The following is a 19,319-nucleotide window of genomic DNA, read 5'->3' as shown; positions in this document are numbered from 1 at the left end:
CCAGTACACACACATATACCCCCATTCTAAGGCCCCAGGAAGTTCTGGCTGTGAGTTCTAAATGAAACCAGCTGTTAGAAATACCATACTGATGAAGCCTACACAACTCTGCCTCTCTCACTCCCTTTATCCCTGAACAATCGGTAGTTTGCTGTACAATCATGATGTTGCTGCATGGCTGGAGGCTAAACTTACTGCTTCTTACAAAACACCAAGATAGAAACCACACACACCAACACCCCCCTCCCTCCACTTCAACTAGGAGTGATAGGTTTGTGAATGCTATTCACCATAAATGAAAAGGTGAGTAAACAGCACACGGCTCGACATACAGGACTGCCTGCTGGCCCAGGGAGGTTTTGGAAACCTTCCGGGCCAGTCAATCATCCATGTCCGCAGGGCTCTAGACAAAGTTTTTCCCACTGGTGCAACAAATGTTTTCAGTTGATGGCACCAGCAAATGATTTGGTCGCACCAAGCAGACCGCTCTCATAATGTACTGCATTCCATACAGAACCAGACTAATAATGACAAGCTATCTTTTAAATTAGCATGCCATTGTGTGCTTACACTAAACCAAAATATGAAACGCAACATGTAAAGTGTTGGTCCCATGTTTCATGAACTGAAATAAGAGATTGCAGAAATTGTTCATACACACAAAGCGCTTACTTCTCTCAAAAACTGTGCACAAATTAGTTTACATCCCTGTTAGTGAGTTTCTCCTTTGCCAAGGTAATCCATCCAACTGACAGGTGTGGCATATTAAGAAGCTGATTTACCACCACGATCATTACACAGGTGCACCTTGTGCTGGGGACAATAAAAGGCCACTCTAAAATGTGCAGTTGTGTCCCACAGCCCAATGCCAAAGATGCCTCAAGTTGAGGGAGTGTGCAATGGGCATTCTGACTGCAGCAATGTCCACCAGAGCTGTGGCCAGAGAATTGAATGTTCATTTATCTACCATAAGCCGCCTCCAACATCATTTAAGAGAATTTGGCAAAACGGAAACTATGGGATTACACAACAGAAGAATTTCTGCACAAACTGTCAGAAACCATCTCAGTGAAGCTCATCTGTGTGCTTGTCATCCTTACCAGGGTCTTGACCTGACTGCAATTTGGCATCATGTCCAACCTCAGTGGGAAAATGCTCACCTTCGACGGCCACTAGAATGCGGGAGAAGTGTGAATCCCTATTTCAAGTGTACGGGGCAGATGGCACGCAGCATGTGCGGCACCGTGTTGGCGAGCAGTTGCTGATGTCAACGTTGTGAACAGAGTGCCCCATGGTGCGCTGAGGTTATGGGTAGGCATAAACTACAGATAACAAACAAATTGCATTTTATCTATGGCAATTGGAATGCACAGAGATACCGTGACGATATCCTGAGGACCATTGTCGTGCCATTCATCCACAGCCCTCACCTCATGTTTCAGCATGATAATGCACGGCCCCACGTCACAAGGATCCGTACACAATTCCTGGAAGCTGAAAATGTCCCAGTTTTTCCATGGCCACACTCACCAGACATGTCACCCATTGAGCATGTTTGGGATACTCTGTGTCGACATGTACGACAGCACGTTCCAGTCGATATCTAGCGAATTCGCACAGGCATTGAAGAGGAGTGGGACTACATTCAACAGCCTGATCAACTCCATGCAAAGGAGATGTCGCACTACGAGACAAATGCTGGTCACAGCAGATACCGACTGGTTTTCTGATTCATGCCCCTAGTTAAGGTATCTGTGACCAACAGATGCATATCTGTATTCCCAGTCATGGAAAATCCATAGATTAGGGCGTAACAAATGTATTTAAATTGACTGATTTCCTTATATAAACTGTAAATAGGTAAAATCGTAGAAATTGTTCCATGTTGCATTTATATTTTTGTTCGGTGTACATAGGGCAGCAGCCTCTAAGGTGCATGGTAGAATAACCGGGCGGTAGCCGGCTAGCGAGAGTGACCAAAGTTCAGGGCAGGTTACCGGCTAGTGGTGACTAGACTATTTAACAGTCTACTTGACAGTTCTTCAGTCTCTTTCCCAGCTTTGATGCACCTGTACTGACCTCGCCTTCTGGATGGTAGTGGGGTGAACAGGCCGTAGCTCGGTTGGCTGATGTCCTTGATTTTCTTGGCCCTCCTCTGACTCCGGATGTTATTTATGTCCTGGAGGGCAGGCAGTGTGCCCCCAGTGATGCGTTGGGCAGATCGCACCACCTTCTGGAGAGCTCTGCGGTCATGTTAGGCGTAGTTTCCGTACCAGGCAGTGACACAGCCCGACAGGATGTGAAGGTAGTGAGGGTCTTTTAGGTTGAAGAGGAGCTGTTGCGCCGCCTTCACCACACTATCTGTGTGGGTGGACCATTTCAGATTGTAGCTTTTGAACCTTCTCCACTGCGGCCTTGTCGATGTGGATGGGGGCAGATTCCCTCTGCTGTCTCCTGAAGTCTACAATCAGCGCCTTCATTTTGTTGATGTTGAAGCATTCAGACCCTTTTCCCAGCACTTTGATGAAGCACCTTTGGCAGCGATTACAGCCTCTGGTCTTCTTGGGTACGACTAGGGTTGCACATTTTGGGGATATTCAGAGGTGGAAACTTTCCATGGGAATAAATGGGAATTAATTTTAATACCATTTAAATGTAGATGTTTTTTGCATTGCATATATTTACCATCTCATATGGAGACAGAAACAAACCTTTTACCTTATCATAAGTAGACAATTGCAAATGATTAAATCCTTCCAAAAGAAATAAAACAATTTAGTTATGAATTGAACTTTAATTCAATTAGTTGACTCTTCACATGGGATGATTTCACTGAAAAACAAATGGGAATATTTAATGATCCATCGCATCTCAAAATTTTCTTCAACATACATCTGTAAAATGATTGTCTAGAAACCAAAGCTTTGGTTGTCTTCCTCTCAGGCTTCCATGTCTTCTCCCTGGACCTCCTCAATGTCCACCTCTTGAACATCAGACTGAGACCTCTTCACTGTCACTTTCCAACCTTGTTGAGGAAGGCTCGTTGTCAGACTCAAAAAGCCTCAAATATGCCCGGATGGCCACCAATTTCTCAACCCTTGTATTGCCTGTTGCGTGCTTTGGTGTGTGTGTTCCCATACAAGGACCAGTTGCGCTCTGAGGCGGCTGATGTTGGTGAGATTTGGAGGATGGAGGCAACAGGGGAAAGAACCTCAGATCCACAAAGTCCCTCCCACCAGGTGGCTAATGAGATATGTTGGCAAGACTGCCATATTGCATCTCCATCCCAAAGCTCTTGCTTGGAAGTGTACTTCGTCAGACCGCCAAGAACCTTGCCAAGGTGGCGAGACAAGGTAGTGATGACACCATAGGCCTTGTTGATCTCTGCACCAGACAGGATGCTCTTGCCAGCATACTTGGGGTCCAACATGTTCTCTGCAGTGTGTATGTGCTTCAGGCAGAAGTCTTCACGCTTTTTGATGTATTTCAGAACTGCAGTTTCCTCTGCTTGGAGCAACAGTGAAGTGGGCAGTATGGATTTCTTCCCTTACATCTGCAAGCAGAATGAACATCAGACAGGATGGCATTGTCTCCCTCAATCCGTGCAATGGCTACTACTATAGGTTTCAGGAGTTTCAGGCTGCTTACCACTCAACCAAAATACATCATCCAGAAGGATCCACTTGATGGGGCTGTCCATATCGGCAGATGGTGATATGGCCATTTCTTGGAGAGACTCTTTCCCTTCCAGGAGACTGTCAAACATGATGACACCACCCCCCCAATGGGTGTTGCTGGGCAGCTTCAATGCGGTGCTCTTATTCTTCTCACTTTGCTTGGTGAGGTAGATCGCTGCTATGACTTGATGACCCTTCAAGTACCTAACCATTTCTTTGGCTCTCTTGCAGAGTGTATCCATTGTTTTCAGTGCCATGATGTCCTTGAGGAGCAGATTCAATGCATGAGCAGCACAGCCAATGGGTGTGATGTGAGGGTAGGTCTCCTCCACTTTAGACCAAGCAGCCTTCAGGTTTGCAGCATTGTCTGTCACCAGTGCAAATACCCTCTGTGGTCCAAGGTCATTGATAACTGCCTTCAGCTCATCTGCAATGTAGAGACCGGTGTGTCTGTGCTCTTGTAGAATACTGGTTGAGGGATGGAGATGTAGTTAATTATTCCTTGCCAACGAACATTTGACCACCCATCAGATAACTGCAATAAAGTCTGCTTTCTCGATTATTTGCTTGACCTTCACTTGAACTCTGTATCCAGCAAATGAGTAGATAAAGCATGTCTGGTTGGAGGGGTGTATGCTGGACGAAGAACATTCAGAAATCTCTTCCAATACACATTGCCTGTGAGCAGAGTTGAACCAGTTGCATACACAGCTCACGCAAGACATTCATCAGCATTTCTCTGACTACGTTCCTCCATTGAGTCAAAAAACTTCTGACTCCAGGAGAACCATGAGCTGTTGCTATCGATAAGGTGTCTAATTCATCATTTTCACTGCGAATAGAAGTAGAGGGACTTTTGTCAGAGGTTGCTTGTTGTTAGCACTGAGGGAACTTTATGCACTTGGCCAGATGATTCTGCATCTTTGTTGCATTCTTCACAAATGATTTGGCACAGTGTTTGCAAATGTACACAGCTTTTCCTTCTACATTAGCTGCAGTGAAATGTTTCCACACATCAGATAGTGCCCGCAGCATTTTCCTGTAAAGATTAGGAAGAAAATTAGTAAAAAATAAAATACAATTCCATGTACAGATAAATAGTTAAGCAGTTAGATTAAACAACTCCTTTGTAAGATAATGTTTTAAGATGAAACATGTACGGAAACAGGTGAATTAACACTCAGAGCAGGCTCAAGCAAGATAAATCCCACATGGTAGCAAAAACTAAAGAGCAAAAACTGTTCAGTTATAAATGATTTAAACACTGTCATATAAAATATATTCACCCTACCCAGTATTGTAATCAAAACTTACCAGAAAGCATGTAGTCCTTGGCTCAGACAGTGTAGTAGTGTGGGCTCAATAGCATCTCATTAGTGTGCAAGATCTTGAGAATCAGCTATACATTTGATGGAAGAGTGCACAGCACATGTGATGGAAGAATGCACTGTGCATGCAGAGGGTTGCAATTCCATTGCACAGCTATTTTCAAGTCTCTCCAGGGATTTTCAAACAGGTTCAAGTCCGGGCTCTGGCTGGGCCACACAACGATATTTGGGGCGAGAGGTAGCCTAGTGTAGCCTAGTGGTTAGAGCGTTGGGCCAGTAACCGAAAGGTTGCTAGATCGAATCACAGAGCTGACAAGGTAAGAAAATCTGTAATTCTGCCCCTGAACAAGGCAGTTAAGCCACTGTTCCTAGGCCATCATTGTAAATAAGAATTTGTTCTTAACTGACTTGCCTAGTTAATTGAAGGTTAACTTCATTGGGATAGGTGGCAGTATTTTCACGGCCGGATAAAAAACGTACCCGATTTAATCTGGTTACTACTCCTGCCCAGAAACTACAATATGTATATAATTTGTAGATTTGGATAGAAAACACTCTAAAGTTTCTAAAACTGTTTGAATGGTGTCTGTGAGTATAACAGAACTCATATGGCAGGACAAAACCTGAGAAGATTCCATACAGGAAGTGCCCTGTCTGACAATTTGTTGTCCCTCTGTTGCATCTCTATCGAAAATACAGCATCTGTGCTGTAACGTGAAATTTTCTAAGGCTTCCATTGGCTCTCTAAAGCCGCCAGAAAGTGGAATGGGGTGTCTGCTGTCTCTGGGAAAAGTACAGCAGCTCTGTTTGTGAGTGGTCAGCCTGGGGACAGTGAGACATAGGCGCGTTCACGAGACTACTCCACTTTTTTCCTTCAGCCTTTGAATGGAATATTATCGCTATTTTACGAGAAAAATTGCATAAAAATTGATTTTAAACAGCGTTTGACATGCTTCTAAGTACGGTAATGGAATATTTAGATTTTTTTTGTCACGAAATGCGCTCGTGCGTCACCCTTCGGATAGTGACCTGAACGCACAAACAAAACGGAGCTATTTGAATATAAGTATGGATTATCTGGAACCAAAACAACATTTGTTGTTGAAGTAGAAGTCCTGGGAGTGCATTCTGACGAAGAACAGCAAGGGTAATCCAATTTTTCTAATAGTAATTCTGAGTTTAGTGAGCCCCAAACTTGGTGGGTGTCAAAATAGCTAGCCGTGATGGCCGGGCTATGTACTCAGAATATTGCAAAATGTGCTTTCGCCGAAAAGCTATTTTAAAATCTGACACCGCGATTGCATAAAGGAGTTCTGTATTTATAATTCTTAAAATAATTGTTATGTATTTTGTGAACGTTTATCATGAGTAATTTAGTAAATTCACCGGAAGTTTTCCGTGGGTTGCTAGTTCTGAACATCACATGGTAATGTAAAAGCTGATTTTTGATATAAATATAAACTTGATTGAACAAAACACGGATGTATTGTATAACAATGTCCTAGGAGTGTCATCTGATGAAGATCAAAGGTTAGTGCTGCATTTAGCTGTGGTTTGGGTTTATGTGACATATATGCTTGCTTGGAAAATGGCTGTGTGATTATTTGAGTTTATGTACTCTCCTATCATAATTTGTTTTTTTTCCGCTGTAAAGCCTTTTTGAAATCGAACAATGTGGTTAGAGAGTCTTATCTTTAAAATGGTGTAAAATAGTTGATTGTTTGAGAAAATTGAATTGTGGTATTTTAGTTGGTTTTGTATTTCGCGCCGTGCGATGCCATTGGCTAGGGGTTCCGCAGGCAGAACGGGGTTACGTCTGTCCTCAACAGGTTAAATAAATTACATTTAAAAAGAAATCTAAAATTGGGATAGTTTAAACAAAATATGCCACAAGACCTTGTGTATCTTGTGTGTATCCCACAAAAAAGGTTCCCTGTTATAAGCAATTACAGCCTCGAGTCTTCTTGGGTATGATGCTACAAGCTTGGCACACCTATATTTGGAGAGTTTCTCCCATTCTTCTCTTCAGATCCTCTCAAGCTCTGTCAGGTTGGATGGGGAGCAATGCTGCACAGCTATTTTCAGGTCTCTCCAGAGATGTTCGAACGGGTTCAAGTCCGGGCTCTGGCTGGACCAGACAAGGACATTAAAAGACTTGTCCCGAAGCCACTCCTGCATTCTCTTGGCTGTGTGCTTAGGGCCGTTGTCCCGTTGGAAGGTGAACCTTTTCCCCAGACTAAGGCCCTGAGCAGGTTTTCATCTAGGATCTCTGTACTTTGCTCCGTTCAGCTTTCTCTCGATCCTGACTAAAAATATCCCCACAGCATGATGCTGCCACCACCACGCTTCACCATAGGGATGGTATTGGCCAGGTGATGAGAAGTGGCTGGTTTCCTCCAGACATGAAGCTTGGCATTCAGGCCAAACAGTCCAGTCTTGGTTTCATCAGACCAGAGAATCTCGTTTCTCATGGACAGAGTCCTTTAGGTGCCTTTTGGCAAACTCCAAGCAGGATGTCATGTGCCTTTTACTGAAGAGTGGCTTCCGTCTGGCCACTCTACCATAAAATGCCTGATTAGCGGAGTGCTGCAGAAATACGTGACCTTCTGCAAGGTTCTTCCATCTCCACAGAGGAACTCTGGAGCTCTGTCAAAGTGATCTTTGGGTTCTTGGTCACCTCCCCGACCGAGGACCTTCTCTCCCGATTGCTCAGTTTGCCTGGACAGCCAGCTCTAGGAAGAGTCTTGGTGGCTGCAAACTTCTTCAATTTAAGAATGATGCAGGCCACTGTTCTTGGGGACCTTCAATGCTGCTAACATTTTTTGGTACCCTTCCCCATATCTTTGGCTCGGTGCAATCCTGTCTCGGAGCTCTAAGGACAATTCCTTTGACCTCATGGATTGGTTTTTACTCTGACATGCACTGTCAACTGTGGGACCTTACATACAGGCGTGTGCCTTTCCAAATCATGTCTAATCAATTGAATTTACCACAGGTGGACTCCAATCAAGTTGTAGACACATCAAGGATGAAACAGGATGCACCTGAGCTCAATTGAGTCTCATAGGAAAGGGGCTGAATACTTAAGTAAATACAGTATTTTTTTTATACATTTGCAAACATTTCTTAAAACCTGTTTTCGCTTTGTTATTATGGGGTATTGTTTGTAGATTGATAAGGGGGAAAATTATTTTATCAATTTTAGAATAAGGCGGTAACGTAACAAAATGTGGGAAAAGTGAAAGTATGAATAATTTCCGAGGGCACTGTGTATTGTAATTAAGATATTTCTGTTTCATTTAATAAATTAGCAAACATTTCAGAAAATATATGCATTTCATTATGGAATATTGTGTGTAGATGGGTGAGAATTTATTTTATTTTGAGCCTATAACAACAATTTTGAACAAGTCAAGGGGCATGAATACTTTGAAGGCACTATATAAAACAGGAAAATCTGTTTTTTTTACTTTAGTGGGCCTTTCATTGTAGGCTTTATTAACCTGTTAGGGCTAGGGGGCAGTATTGACACGGCCGGATAAAAAACGTACCCGATTTAATCTGGTTACTACTCCTGCCCAGTAACTAGAATATGCATATAATTATTGGCTTTGGATAGAAAACACCCTAAAGTTTCTAAAACTGTTTGAATGGTGTCTGTGAGTATAACAGAACAAAACCTGAGAAGATTCCATGCAGGAAGTGGCCTGTCTGACAAATTGTGTTTCATCTTGGCTCTTTTAATTGAAGACTGAGGATCTTTGCAATAACGTGACACTTCCTACGGCTCCCATAGGCTCTCAGAGCCCGGGAAAAAGCCGAACGATATCGAGGCAGGCTCTGGCTGAAACACATTACCGCTTTTGGCAAGTGGCCGATCAGAGTACTATGGGCTTAGGCGCGTGCCCGAGTCGACCGAATGCTTTATTTTCTTTCGTCTATTTACCTAAACGCAGATTCCCGGTCGGAATATTATCGCTTTTTTATGAGAAAAATGGCATAAAAATTGATTTTAAACAGCGGTTGACATGCTTCGAAGTACGGTGATGGAATATTTAGAATTTTTTGTCACGAATTGCGCCATGCTCGTCACCCTTATTTACCCTTTCGGATAGTGTCTTGAACGAACTAACAAAACGCCGCTGTTTGGATATAACTATGGATTATTTTGAACCAAACCAACATGTGTTATTGAAGTAGAAGTCCTGGGAGTGCATTCTGACGAAGACAGCAAAGGTAGTAACATTTTTCTTATAGTAAATAGTAAATCTGACTTTGGTGAGTGCTAAACTTGCTGGGTGTCTAAATAGCTAGCCCTGTGATGCCGGGCTATCTACTGAGAATATTGCAAAATGTGCTTTCACCGAAAAGCTATTTTAAAATCGGACATATCGAGTGCATAGAGGAGTTCTGTATCTATAATCTTAAAATAATTGTTATGCTTTTTGTGAACGTTTATCGTGAGTAATTTAGTAAATTCACCGGCAGTGTTCGGTGGGAATGCTAGTCACATGCTAGTCACATGCTAATGTAAAAAGCTGGTTTTTTATATAAATATGAACTTGATTGAACAAAACATGCATGTATTGTATAACATAATGTCCTAGGGTTGTCATCTGATGAAGATCATCAAAGGTTAGTGCTACATTTAGCTGTGGTTTGGGTTTATGTGACATTATATGCTAGCTTGAAAAATGGGTGTCTGAATATTTCTGGCTGGATACTCTGCTGACATAATCTAATGTTTTGCTTTCGTTGTAAAGCCTTTTTGAAATCGGACAGTGTGGTTAGATTAACGAGAGTCTTATCTTTAAAATGGTGTAAAATAGTCATATGATTGAAAAATTGAAGTTTTTGCATTTTTTGAGGAATTTGAATAACGCGCCACGGGATTACACTGGCTGTTGAGTAGGTGGGACGCTTGATATCCAGGTTCCCTCCAGACCATGTGCTTATAATCATATATTTAGACTAATATAACTATTGTAGTTTTTGGTTCTTTGACAAATATTTGCCAGCCATAAAAACATTTTTCAAATAAGTTGCATATATTGTAATACCTTCAAATATTATTTGGTTTTCTGAGACCTGTATTTGAATATAAAATAAAATTGTTGCCTTTTAGTTGAAACACTATACAAATCATCTGACTACCTTGAGTGTTTGATAAGTTGGCATTTTCAAATAAACTACTATAATAAAAACTAACTATAAACAGCCTTGCAGACTTTGTGCAACTGACCTCATTGTCCCATGTGAGTTCACTCTTCAGATGGTCTGTCTCTCTCGCTTGTGTGTGTGTGTGTGTGTGTGTGTGTGTGTGTGTGTGTGTGTGTGTTAAGGTTGCAGTGTGTTTATGTAAAGTGTGAGGCCCTCTGGCTTGTGTTTACTCCACATTGTCTCACTGGACTTAAAATACCAGGAGAGAAGGCTGTCGACAGCGCACACACCATTCACAAAGAGAGAGTGAGGTAGCGAGACGTGTTAGAACAGTGTCAGTAATCTCTCCCCACATCCCCTCCACAAATTCACTAATGCTTAGGGGTGACTGACAACCAAGTGTGTGTGTGTGTTGAAAGCTCACCAAGTGAGTAAAATCAGCAACCTAAGGCTGAATCCATCCCAAACACTGCTGTCTAACTCCAACTCAAAAGCGTGTGTTGAAAGAGGAAAGGGGCCAGAGCAACTCTCCCTGGGGTTACAGTATCCGTGGGGGGGTCCACCTATATCAAGCCCCGATCACGGAACGCTACACACTTAACTTCCAGTCCTGGTCTAGAGTGCACCTGATTTCACTCTTACTGTTTTGGATACACCTAGAGTTTTTGTTCCATATTTTGGTGAGGGTAGATGCTGGACAGCACACATGGCTGTGTGCTACGATTCAGCTAATGTACAGTTTACATTAGCATGTAGATCTTCACTCAGACAGAGAGGCGTGCATCTCTTACACACATGCCATCTAATGAGGAGGGAGCATTAACCACGGTGCTGACTAAAGTCAACAGAACCTCCACTGTGTGTGCGTGTGGTAATGATCTCCTGTGGAGAGCAACATTAGGTCAATTGAGCTTCTCCACCTCCTCCTCCTCATGACAACAATAGCTCATTAATACCTGGGGAGGGGAATGTAGAGGCAGGCAGGGTATGCGAGTGGGGGGGGGTAAACGCACATGAAAAAGAGCTACTGCCGGTTATGTCGTAGGGAATATTATTCACATCTGAGTTAAAAAGCTAACATTATGATCTAAGATTTTATGTCTTATTAGAAAGGACTTAGTGGATAAACCCAAATAGGTCCTTGGCCCCAATATACAGAAAGCAAACAAAAAAACTATGTTAACTACAACTAACATTAGGTACGCATGGATGGTGATGACAGAAATACTGTAGCATCTATACGTGTGTCTCTCTCTCACACGTGCACACATTCCTGCATCAGCGTTTTAGCAGGGCAGTGTTGAGGCCTGCCTGCTGCCGTAACGCTAGTGTGTTATCATAACACCATTAATCGCTACGAGACACATTACACTGCTCATTGTCAGAGCACACACAGAACTCATCGTTCACTGTCCCTTAACACACACCAGACATCACACACTAGATACATTTCTGTGCGGTGTGGCGGTGTATGTTAGTCTAGCAGCCTCACTTGCAAAAAATATAAACTCAAGAGCGAGAGTGTTTAATGCATGTTCGTGTATGTGTGACTGACTCACCGTCCTGGCGCCGGGTGAGAGGGCTCCGGGAGAGAGGTAGGGGTTGCCAAGGTTCCCCAGGTGACTCAGGTTGGCTAGGTTACCCAGGTCAGGGATCATCAGTAAGGGATAGCCAGCATATGGAGATGCCTTGAACAACCCACTGTCGTGTTGCTGTCTCAGAGCTGGAAAAGACACACACACAGACACACAGACACAGTTAACTTTAGCAATTGCTGACCCACTCCCTCCTCTGAGCTGGGGGATAGACTGGGGTCAACAGTGCTCATTGAATTGAGAGAGGGGAGGGGGGCGGGGGGATAGGATGAGGGAGAAAGGAGGGTTTTGGTTGTTTCTTGTAAGGGGTGTAAAATGACCTCATTTCAACAAAGCTTATTTAAATGAATAGGGAGATAGAGACTGGGAGGCAAAAAGAGATAGGAAAGAATGCATAGGAGAACAAGAGAAAATGGGGGAGCATTCATAAAGGATCAGTGAGGGCTACAGTTATAGTTTTACTATGAGTTTGTAAAGTTTTAGTTACCTTCTGCAAAGAACTCTCTCTGCCTGACATAGCTCTCCCAATCTGGTCTGTGCTGCTGGGGACGTCTGTGACTGCCTGCCTGCTGACAAACATTGTTTGTAAAACAACACATTACATTGGTAGCTAGAAGACAACGGTTAGTACTGTACTGGTTTATAGAGTGATTCAATCTTCAGTCACATTAACATTAGCTAAGTAGACAAACTAGTTACCTCGGAGTCAGACGAACTGCTGTTGTTCTCCGTCTCGTTGACCAGCGAGGACTTGACATCGTCCAGGTCCCGCTCAGAGGACACATTCTCGGCTGTTTTTTCCTCCTGCTCCCCCTCGTCTTTAAACGAAATTAACTCGTCGTTTGCCCCCAAATCATCCCCTCCTCCTCCATCCAGCTGCGGCATCTTGGAATTCGAAACAGTGTCGTCTTTCTGTGAAAGTACTGTTTTAGCTAGCTAGCTAACAGTTAACTTACTCCGGTCGGGAAAATATCCAGAGTTCCAAAAACCCTCTCTCAAAACACGTAGCTACCTAGCTAGCACACTGTATTATTTGTATTTCCACGCTTTCCAATGGTAGTAAAGATATAACCCATAAACAAGAGAATAGTTATTGCAAACCCCGCAAAAGTAAGCATTCAATGACTGTTCATTTTTGTTAGCTACAGTAGCTAAGCTAACTACAGTAGCTATTTAGGTAGCTGATATCTTGACTTGTCCCCCGTGTTCCTTGTTGCGTCTTCTGGGATCGAAAAACAAGTTACAAAACACACCGACGAAACCAAAAAGTTAAATCCATGAATATTTGTATACGGGTGTAAAAAATATATATAGTTAGGTATCTCCTCCAACTGAAAGGGAAAACGACAACAATGAAAAGTTGTGCGTCGAAGTTTGCTGAAACACGCACGCACATAAAACTTTATCCTGTTTCCCCCCCCGAGTAAAATCCATCCGAAGCAAAGTCAGCTCACCAGCCCTACTTTCTTGCTTATTTCGTCGTCCATTATCGTTAAAACTGAGAAAATGTCATTATTGTGAGTTCGAGAAGAAGTTACTCGCTGGCTGTCTATGTTCTGTTTTTGTGTGTCTGTGTTGGCGTGGGAAAGAAGAAAAGTCGCTTGGTGTTTCTGAAGTGGAGTGGAAGGAAGAGCTAGGCCGCCGCCGGGAGACTGGGGGAGGGGGTGATGAGACAAGAGGGAGGGGGAAGGGGGAAGGAGGGAAAGAGGGGGAGGAAGGTAGACAGGGGGAGGAGGGAAGGAGGAGAAAGGGAGGAGGGAAGACGTTGGGCGGAGAAATGCCAGTCCAGCCATCAATCATGTGTAGAACCTGATCTTTCCCAGTTGATTTCTTTAAAATGAAAATAAATCTTAGTCAGTGTGAAAGTTCTGGCAATACGTGTACATTTTTTTTTGTATATCTTTGCCATGTCTGCATTAGTCTGGATTGCACACTGAATATCGCTGTTTTTTCACTAGACTGAATTAGATTAGATTTACATTGGCTATGTACATATTCAGTGTGAAGTGACGAAGGTACTATGATGATAATGCGCATGCACCCATCCCGATCATAATCCCACCACACACCAATGAGTTAATGAGACAACCTAGATAGCAAAATGATATTGAAAGACCTCTAAAAGGATCATTTTCCAGTCATTGAAGTTAGGTCCATTTTAGGTTCTGAATGAAAGGTGAAAATATGTTTTTTTCCGGGCGTCGAAAATACGTATTTTCTGGATATGGAAATATGTATTTTCTGAGCGTTGAAATCAGGTTCATTTTCGGTTCTGAATGAAAGTTGAAAAGTTATTTTTCGGAAGTTGAAAAGACCTATTTTCCAGATGTAGAAATACGTATTTTCCAGACGTTGAAATCAGGTTCATTTTCGGTTCTGAATGAAAGTATTGTTGTCATGGCTAAATCTACTGCACATTCAATCTCACTGAAGTAAGCGTTATATCACAATAACGCTTTTTAAAATCCATTTCATATTGGAAAAAGGAACCAACTGAAGAATGCAACATAAAATATTTATTATTGATCCTATCTGTCACATGTACTTATGTTAGCTTTTTTCAAAATCTTTAAAGTGGTAACTCACCCTTCTAGATAACTTGTAACAGTCTAACAAGGTCTTGAAGTCGCCTAGGCTAGATAGGGCTAGTCAACTTCTTTCACCAATTAAATTCAGCCAGCTGGTGTGCGAACAAAATTGACCGTGGGCAGTATGATTGCATGCAGCTGCACTCCGAATTGACCGTTACTTGGGTGATACCAGCTATGGGCACGATTGAAATAAACTCAACCCAAAGAAAACTGTTAAGAGTACCCTTCATTCCGTGACGTATAATTTTTTCCTACCAGCTTGCAAATCTTAGTTTTAGAGGAGACTGACTTTAATGACAAACATTATCCTATTTACACTGTATAGTTTATTTTGACACTAGAATGAATGTTTTTGATTCATATCAATGCCACATAGGCCATTGTCAAACGGAGACATTACTTTTTAGGTAAAGCCGCTCTTTAAAATTGTTAGTAATGATGTTCAAAGTAGCCAAATCTACATAATAAACAAACAGACCGCTTCAGCTACAATAACATTCTCAGTAATGGTAACATACTATGACTGTTATACAGTGCCTTCAGAAAGTGTTTAGACCCCTTGACTTTTTCCAGATTTTGTAGCGATTACAGCCTCGAGTCTTGGGTATGACGCTACAAGCTTGGCACAGCTGTATTTTGGGAGTTTCTTCCATTCTTCTCTTCAGATCCTCTCAAGCTCTGTCAGGTTGGATGGGGGAGTGTTACTGCACGACAGCATTCTGCAGGGATACGAAATCCCATCTGGTTTGCACTTAGTGGGATTATCATTTGTTTTTCAACAGGACAATGACCCAACACGCCTCCAGGCTGTGTAAGGCTATTTGACCAAGAAAGAGAGTAATGGAGTGCTGCATCAGATGACCTGGCCTCCACAATCACCTGACCTCAACCCAATTGAGATGGTTTGGGATGAGTTGGACCGCAGAGTGATGAAAAAGCAGCCAACAAGTGCTCAGCACCTGTGGGAACTCCTTCAAGACTGTTGGAAAAGCATTCCAGGTGAAGCTGGTTGAGAGAATGCCAAGACTGTGCAAAGCTGTCATCAAGGCAATAAGTGGCTACTTTGAAGAATCTCAAATATAAAATCTATTTTGATTTGTTTACCACTTTTTTGGTTACTACATGATTCCATATGTGTTATTTCATAGTTTTGATGTATTCCCTATTATTCTACAATGTAGAAAATAGTCAAATAAAGAAAACCCTTTGAATGAGTAGGTGTGTCCAAACTTTTGACTGATACTGTATATATAATTTCCTGATCTTCTCTCTCAGATACAGGACAGACACTTCGAAACAAACTTCTTATTTATTTTTGACTATCTGTTTTTCCATGTATGCATCTGTTACTCAATATGTTTCTATGGGCTAATAGCAGTAAGGACAAATTCAATGTTAAATCAAAATGTTTTTATTTATTTTTATACCTGAAGGGGTCCAAAAATGCTATGAAATATTTAAATGATCCTTGTTATGACCATCTGAAAACAATTCCCCTGGCTTAGACTTGTAATAGCCAGTGTGTAGAATAATACCCAGATATGCAAAAGGAGGATATTGCATATTTCTACCTTTCTTTGTGTGCCTATTTAGGATACATCTCCATGAAGAGATTGACATCCATTATGTATTTCTGTGTAGTACAGATCAGGGACCCATAATTAAATGATGTTACTGGGTGTAAATCCACTTCACTTACTGTAGATCAAGAATCTAAATAGATTTTTTTCAAACTCAAGGTGTCATGTCATGGCTGGCACCCCCTTCTTTCTGCAGACATCATGGAAACCGTGGTCACATAAAAAATAAAAAAAACTGAGGGAGATTTTACATAAATTATTTTACCACACTTTTTGCATCTGCACAATTCTTCCAGTAAATGTGTTTTTAGGTCAAATGTTCAGTGTAAATTGTTAAAAGTAGTTGTGCATAGAGTATGGTATGTTAAGCTTTGAAATCAATGATTTCTGAGTCTTGGCGCAATTCAGTTATCGTGGAATTGCCCATAGATAAGCAACACCATCAGATTTGCCACCAATGCTCCTTATAGGACACATCACTGCACTCTATACTCCTCTGTAAACTGGTCATCTCTGTATACCTGTCGCAAGACCCACTGGTTGATGCTTATTTATAAAACCATCTTAGGCCTCACTCCCCCCTATCTGAGATATAGCTACTGCAGCCCTCATCCTCCACATACAACACCCGTTCTGCCAGTCACATTCTGTTAAAGGTCCCAAAAGCGCACACATCCCTGGGTCGCTCGTCTTTTCAGTTCGTTGCAGCTAACGACTGGAACAAGCTGCAACAAACACTCAAACTGGACAGTTTTTATCTCAATCTCTTCATTCAAAGACTCAATCATGGACACTCTTACTGATAGTTGTGGCTGCTTTGCGTGATATATTGTTGTCTCTACCTTTTTGCCCTTTGTGCTGTTGTCTGTGCCCAATAATGTTTGTACCATGTTTTGTGCTGCTACCATGTTGTGTTACTACCATGTTGTTGTCATGTTGCTACCATGCTGTGTTGTCATGTGTTGCTGCCTTGCTATGTTGTTATCTTAGGTCTCTCTTTATGTAGTGTTGTATTGTCTCCCTTGTCGTGATGTGTGTTTTGTCCGATATTTATTTAATTTTTTGTTATGTATAATCCCAGCCCCCATCCCCGCAGGAAGCCTTTTGCCTTTTGGTAGGCTGTCATTGTAAATAAGAATTTGTTCTTAACTGACTTGCATAGTTAAATAAAGGTTAAAAAAAATACAAAAAATAAACCAGCTAGATGGGTATCGACTTAGAAAACCAGTCAACATTAAACACTTATTGACTTTAAGGTTCTCAATTAATAATTGTGACATATCAATAACACATCCCCCACTTTCAGGGAATCTGCAGAGCCCCTTTCTGTCTCAGAAGTCCACTGAGAGAGAGACGCCAATCGAACCACAGTCCCCAAAATCCCCTGCTCCACTTCTCCGAGAAGCCCCTGCTCCTCTGCTCCCAGAAACCCCTGATCCTCTGCTCTCAGGGCCCGAGGCACCGACAGCTCTGCTCTCACTTGTCCAACACACAGGTAATACACGCACGCACCCACACACACATCTGTATTATAAGTAACCCTTTAACCCCTGCTCCACTGCTCCCAGAAACCCCTGTTCCCAGAAAGCCCTAAAACTGCTGCCCCGCTCTCACCTGTCTAACCCACAGGTCAGACATGCATGCACACACCTTTATCATAAATAACCCTTTAACCCCTGCTCCTTTGCTCTCGCAGCCTGAGTCACCAGCTGCCCGCCCTCACCTGTCCAACAAACAGGTCAGACATGCATGCACGCCGCTAACCCTTTCAGCCTTTCAGTCAAAATAAAATGTTTGTGTGTGTGTCAGTCTTCTTTTACTGAAAAGGAGTACTGGTCTGATGATTTTGATGATCCAGTGGACTCAGCACTAGAGGACAGTAGGCCTCACACACGTGCACTAATTTCCACTCTCACTTTGTTACCACTTAAAAACTACAGCTGGCCGGAGGTCTTCTTCATCTCTCCGAGCCAACTGTTGCCACCCTGGTTCCGGGTACAGAGGCGCCCATTGGCCCAGACGAGGTGTACGAGCCCCTGCCATTGGCTGAGACAAATGCGAACATTTATGAGGGTATCTACCAGGACACACCAACACTGAGTCTACATGAAGTAGGACAACGTTGCCCTCAGCCGTGTTATGAATACAATGTTTTAACCGCCTTTAGGTTTTCTTTAACTCCTTATCACTTGAAAATCACTTGAACAATCTCTCTCTCAGGTGGTGGAGCAGGGAGAGGAGGCCAGTGGACAGAATTTGCGTACTAGGGCCCTGTATGACTACCAAGCCAGTGAGTGTTGCCCAGCTCTGGTTTCAAATCACATCCCTCTTTTTCTCTTTCCATATTTTCTCATCTCTCATGTTTTCTGTCATCTTTCTATTCCTTCCCTTCGTTCATCTATTCTCACCTCTCAATCTTCTCCTCAGCTGACGACTCTAAGATCACCTTTGATTCAGATGACATCATCACAGGGATCGATATGGTGGACGAGGATTGGTGGGGAGGCCACAGACCGTACGGACACTACAGAATGTTCCCGGCCAATTACGTTGAGCTCCTGTTGTTCGAAAGCCCCCACATGCCTATACACCCAAGCAGAGCATCATTTGGATCATTCTGGGACCCGTGTTAAGATTTATAGGGGGAGAGTGGAGAGACCTCAGGGAAAGAAACTGACTTGATTACTGCATCTTAATTAACCCAGGGATAATGTCAGTTTATTAGTCTTTGTCGGGTTTTAGTCAGGTCTCAGACCAGTAGGCTCTAACTCATGGTCTTCTACGCAATCAGGGGGATGTTTTGTGATTTACTATCTGTCTTGTCAGACTTTTGATTTTGATTGAACTTGTAAATCAAATAAAGATGGTTGCGTGTCCAATTGTTAACATTTGCTTAATCTTTTCTAGTATTTGAAGCATAGTCAAGTCTAGATTATTTATGGTCTTCCCTCGACTACGAAATGTGGGTAAATGTATTTGGGCTCATCTGATTATTAGCAGAGGAACAGTGCCATACCACCATCTTTGGCATTAGCCATGTCATGTAGAATACTGAATGTACTGCAATGTTTTCTTAGTAGTTTAGTGTAAACAGAAAGCTGGAGCTAATTAGTTGGCATGATGAAGTACTGTATATGTATAGCCTACCTTTTCAGGTACAGTCAACCACCAGAGCCACAAATGGAGCAGTTATACAAATCTTTGCCAGAGCCTTGAATCCATGGCATTGTTCGAGAGCATTAAAACCATGATGCGTCATGGGTAAATTGTGACTGATTGACATCTGCAAATCATATTATTTGTGGCAATGGTGGTCAATGGCACGGCTAAGGTGGAGAAGAGGTCCAGAAGGATGGAAGTTATTGTGGTCTTGTAGCCCATTCCAGCC

The 19,319-nt window shown here is 42.5% G+C and overlaps 1 protein-coding gene and 1 long non-coding RNA gene across 4 annotated transcripts in view; one reads left to right on the top strand and one right to left on the bottom strand.

Moving 5' to 3' along the window:
* Positions 1–13,423, bottom strand: part of tcf7l1a (transcription factor 7 like 1a) — a 27,475-nt gene extending 14,052 nt beyond the window's left edge. Inside the window, exons 1-3 of one of the 2 annotated variants that reach the window (XM_014128276.2) lie at positions 12,460–13,423; positions 12,248–12,329; positions 11,725–11,888 (exon numbers count right to left, since the gene is read on the bottom strand). In XM_014128276.2, the coding sequence (XP_013983751.1) occupies positions 11,725–11,888; positions 12,248–12,329; positions 12,460–12,645 (432 nt within the window). In that variant the 5' untranslated portion in view covers positions 12,646–13,423. The remainder of the gene's footprint in view (positions 1–11,724; positions 11,889–12,247; positions 12,330–12,459) is intronic. The other variant, XM_014128277.2, reaches the window with a different exon arrangement.
* LOC106563099 (uncharacterized) lies at positions 11,832–19,319 on the top strand. 2 transcript variants are annotated; one of them, XR_006757630.1, is made up of 6 exons: positions 11,832–12,383; positions 17,249–17,426; positions 17,628–17,669; positions 17,872–18,004; positions 18,152–18,221; positions 18,359–19,319. It is a non-coding gene; the product is annotated as an uncharacterized lncRNA (long non-coding RNA). The 2 variants fall into 2 exon arrangements; XR_006757629.1 differs by having other exon boundaries at positions 17,238–17,426.

This window comes from Salmo salar, chromosome ssa11, assembly GCF_905237065.1.
Source record: "Salmo salar chromosome ssa11, Ssal_v3.1, whole genome shotgun sequence".
Taxonomy (NCBI): Eukaryota; Metazoa; Chordata; class Actinopteri; order Salmoniformes; family Salmonidae; genus Salmo; species Salmo salar.
This window is presented reverse-complemented; position numbering and strand designations above follow the sequence as displayed.